Source organism: Notothenia coriiceps, unplaced genomic scaffold, assembly GCF_000735185.1.
Source record: "Notothenia coriiceps isolate Sejong01 unplaced genomic scaffold, NC01 NC01_scaffold00036833, whole genome shotgun sequence".
NCBI classification, from domain to species: domain Eukaryota; kingdom Metazoa; phylum Chordata; class Actinopteri; order Perciformes; family Nototheniidae; genus Notothenia; species Notothenia coriiceps.
Genome location: NW_011369534.1, coordinates 119957 through 123610, shown reverse-complemented (window position 1 = coordinate 123610; position 3654 = coordinate 119957). Strand labels below are relative to the sequence as shown.

Sequence of the window (3654 nt, the reverse complement as noted above, 5' to 3'; positions counted from 1 at the left end):
CAGCACAGTACATGTTCTGTAGCTACTATTGCACTAAATGGTAACACTTGAATACGTTATGCAAATATATGCAACTTGTTTGTTGAAATGTTAATAAATGGGAGCTTCCTCAAACAGCCATCTCTTTCCCGACAATCCCCTCTGTGCACGAACCCTTACATATGGTAATTAAACATTAAAACACCTGCGGCTTATAGTCCAGTGCGGCTTATATATGTACACATCATTCAATTTAGCTGCTGCGGCTTATATTCAGGTGCGCCTTATAGTCCGAAAATTACGGTATATACAATTTCTTGATGCTATCGATTTTCATATTGTGCAAACATTATCAACATATCATCAATAAAATGATGGCCCAATACCTGAACCATTATGTTAGTAAGAACCAGTGCTTTACCATCCAGATGAAACAAGTACAAGTGCAGTGAATACAAATAAATGAAAATAAATAAATACATAAAGAGGTGCTGCTAGAGTTGCTAGTATTAATGGGGAACATTTTTCTTCGAATTTATCAGTTTTCAGCTGTAGTCTTGATTTTTGCTTTCATTTGTGCCGTTTCTTTCATATATATGCATCAGTTGGTGAGGCTTGATTGAGACTCACATGTTTTGTGCGCTGCAGGTTGACAATGACCAGTTTCCCTCCTTTGCGTTTTGTGATGAGTGGAAGGTCTCCGCTGGGTTTGATCTGCAGGGAGGTACCGAGCGTCAGAGCCAGGTCCGCTCGTCTGCAGACAGCAGAGAAATACGTCACATGCGCTTCATGTTTTTTATTTGCCTGGTATTCATGGTTGTGCGTTGAGGAATAAGCTGAGTTTCCAATGCTGGGAGAAATGTTTGTTATTGAGGAAAACGTACATTTAAAAGGGTTCAATGTCCTAATTTTGAATGTATTGTTACACATATTATCATTATATTTGAGTCACAGCTCTAAGCATCAGTTTGGAAAAAAGAAAGCTTTCTGGCAACATTGGAATAAACCAAAAATAGTCTGTTTTGAAGGTATTCCCCAGATGTTCTTTATCAAGATTCAAACAAACATGCATCTGAGACAGTGGAATCTGCAAATTTCAACTTTATAAAATAATTCCCAGAATTCCCAAAGGCTGTATCTGAATTTGCCTGACTCTCAAGACGAGACAGAGTCTAATCCTGATATGTATCTTAGTTGTTTTAAAATAGAATACACACTTTAGAAAACAAATCAATATAGCAGCATTGTTGTCAATATTTGCTTTTACAAATATGTATATCTGCCGTGTTTTTGTGGATTAGAAAAGCAGAACAAATCGATTTTTTTTGGAAAAGAAGAAATATTATTTTATCCGGCTGGTTAGAAAGGTTTTCGAGGATCCTGTAAATAACAGCAACAGAAAGTGCTTTTGAAATTATTGCCCGGTAGTTAGTTTTCAAATGAACGGAAGCTGGGCAAACGTGAAAGGCACTAATGGCTGCTCTTAGTAACACTCATCTGGCAAAACCATTTCCAATATGTCACAGTGAATGTAAGAGCATTAACACAGCATGGTATGTATTAATTATGCTTTTTGTGTATAGGTCTCCGAGCCCACCAAGGTGAAACACCAACATGTATTTCATACTGCTGTTCAGAAGACACTCGATAAAAGCTTTTTAAGTCTTAAGGATTGAATGGAAACCTTGACAAACAGGAGGGAAACAATACCATTAAAAAGGTAGTTTAGATGTTTTAAAGTGGGGTTGCATAAAGTACTTATCCATCAGTGTGTTTCCTATGGTAGATGGTGGACGGCAGGGCCCCTTTTCAGAGAAACAGTCAGGAATACCGGGAACAAAAAAAACAATGTACTGCTGTGGATGGGGGCTGCACGTTATTAAAGCACTTAAAACCATTAAAATCAAATTTAGTGCATGCTATATTTGATATCCTTTTAACCCTTGTCATCAGACGGCCATTCTCTGATAGGAAACTGAAGTAGGTACAAATGCTCGTGCCAAATCCAGACTCCATTGACAGAAACAGAACAATATGCTTGCAGGAGATGAGGGTCTATTGCTGCCTCTATTGGTTTGTTTGTGTGGAAAAACAAAGACTATAGCCTCTTGACTGCCAGGCACCTTATTTTAGGTGGGCCTTTTTCAGGTTGATAATTCCTATTTTGCTCCAGTTCCTGTCAACAACAGTACATTGCTTAGCTTCCTGCAGTAACTCCCATCTGTTATATACTGACTGTTAGAGCCAGTATTTTGTTTTTATAAGAAAGGCCACCTAATTGTGACATCTGTAGTCAACACACTATAAAAGACTACAACTCCCACGGCACCTCCTCTAAAGTGACAGTGATGGGCAACCTGCTAGAAAGACGCCGTCGAGGCACAGTTTTTAACCGTCCAATTATCCTTTATGTTATCAAGTTATATAAGCCTTATCAAGAAAGAAAGAATACCTAAGTTGTTTGTTCTTTTATTAGAGTTTTGCCTCTTTGTAAAGGCCTCTTTTCTTTGTTGCATGTGTAAAAGTTTGTTATTTTATTTTGAGCTAACACGTCGCATAACATCATCCAAACCATCGGAGGCCAAGCAACTTTTCAACTGTAAAAATGTCTGTTTAAGGCGTCTAGTGGCTTGAAAGAAAAAACAAGGAAGTAAGCCACGACATTGACCATGGATAAGTACCTCATAGAACCACACTTCAACACATCTGAGCTATCCCCTTTAAGCAGGCTGTGAATCATTTGCATGCCAGGACAGTTGACAGTAAAGCCACTCAGAAAGCAATTAGATCCCACATATTATTTCCCACGTTGGATCTGTGACTTGTACTATTTGGCCGACAATGAAACATGGGTGTCTAAGGAAATCAGGATAAATAAGAGTCTGTGTTGTGGGTCATCATGACAAAATATAAAAATAAAGAAATACGGTTATAAAGAAACGACTGAGCACAAATTGCTGCAATTTGGTCTGACTCCCCCACCTGCTGGCATCTTCTGCTTTGCTCAGGTCTCTGTCCGGAAGAGCATCCTCCCAGTCCAGGATAGTGCTTATCAGCTTCCCTCTAGTAAAGAAGAATACACATACGGTCATACTAAGGAAAGGATCGTGGTTCAATATTTCCAAATGCACTGAAACACGTGTTACCTGCAGGCTCTGAGTCCTCTGGATCGAACCACATCACAGTAACGTCCCGTTGGCTTCAGTCCCATCACACCTATCACTTTGTCTCTGACATACTGCCTGGAAAACCAAGACTCCTATAGGTTACTTCTTTGTTCAGCCTGAAAGCAACATTGTCCATTTATTAATATGAGTATTTCAATCAGTTAGCACCACCACTTGGTGTTGTTTTAGCCATTTCCTGCACATTTAAACAAAAAAAGAATAACACTAGACATCCAAAGACACTTGACTTGCCTAATTAAAAAAATGGAAAAACAACACGGTAACACATGTCACTGAAGAGCAGCTGCTGAGCGATTAGCTGCTGCCTTCATCTATGATTCACAGCAAAGGTAACTTATTCCAATAATAACGGAAGACTGAGTAGGGGAGTGGAGGGAAATGAAGTCACAGCATGTGCTTCATGTGTGTGTGTGTGTGTGTGTGTGTGTGTGTGTGTGTGTGTGTGTGTGTGTGTGTGTGTTTTTGTGTGTGCACGTCGACGACGACA

At 39.3% G+C, this 3654-nt stretch overlaps 1 protein-coding gene across 1 annotated transcript in view; it reads right to left on the bottom strand.

Annotated features, from left to right (window-relative positions):
- Positions 1 to 567: 567 nt before the first annotated feature.
- Positions 568 to 3654, bottom strand: part of sirt6 (sirtuin 6) — a 10642-nt gene continuing 7555 nt past the window's right edge. Inside the window, exons 5-7 of the mRNA XM_010792958.1 lie at positions 3126 to 3221; positions 2962 to 3042; positions 568 to 733 (exon numbers count right to left, since the gene is read on the bottom strand). Of these exons, the coding sequence (XP_010791260.1) occupies positions 568 to 733; positions 2962 to 3042; positions 3126 to 3221 (343 nt within the window). The remainder of the gene's footprint in view (positions 734 to 2961; positions 3043 to 3125; positions 3222 to 3654) is intronic.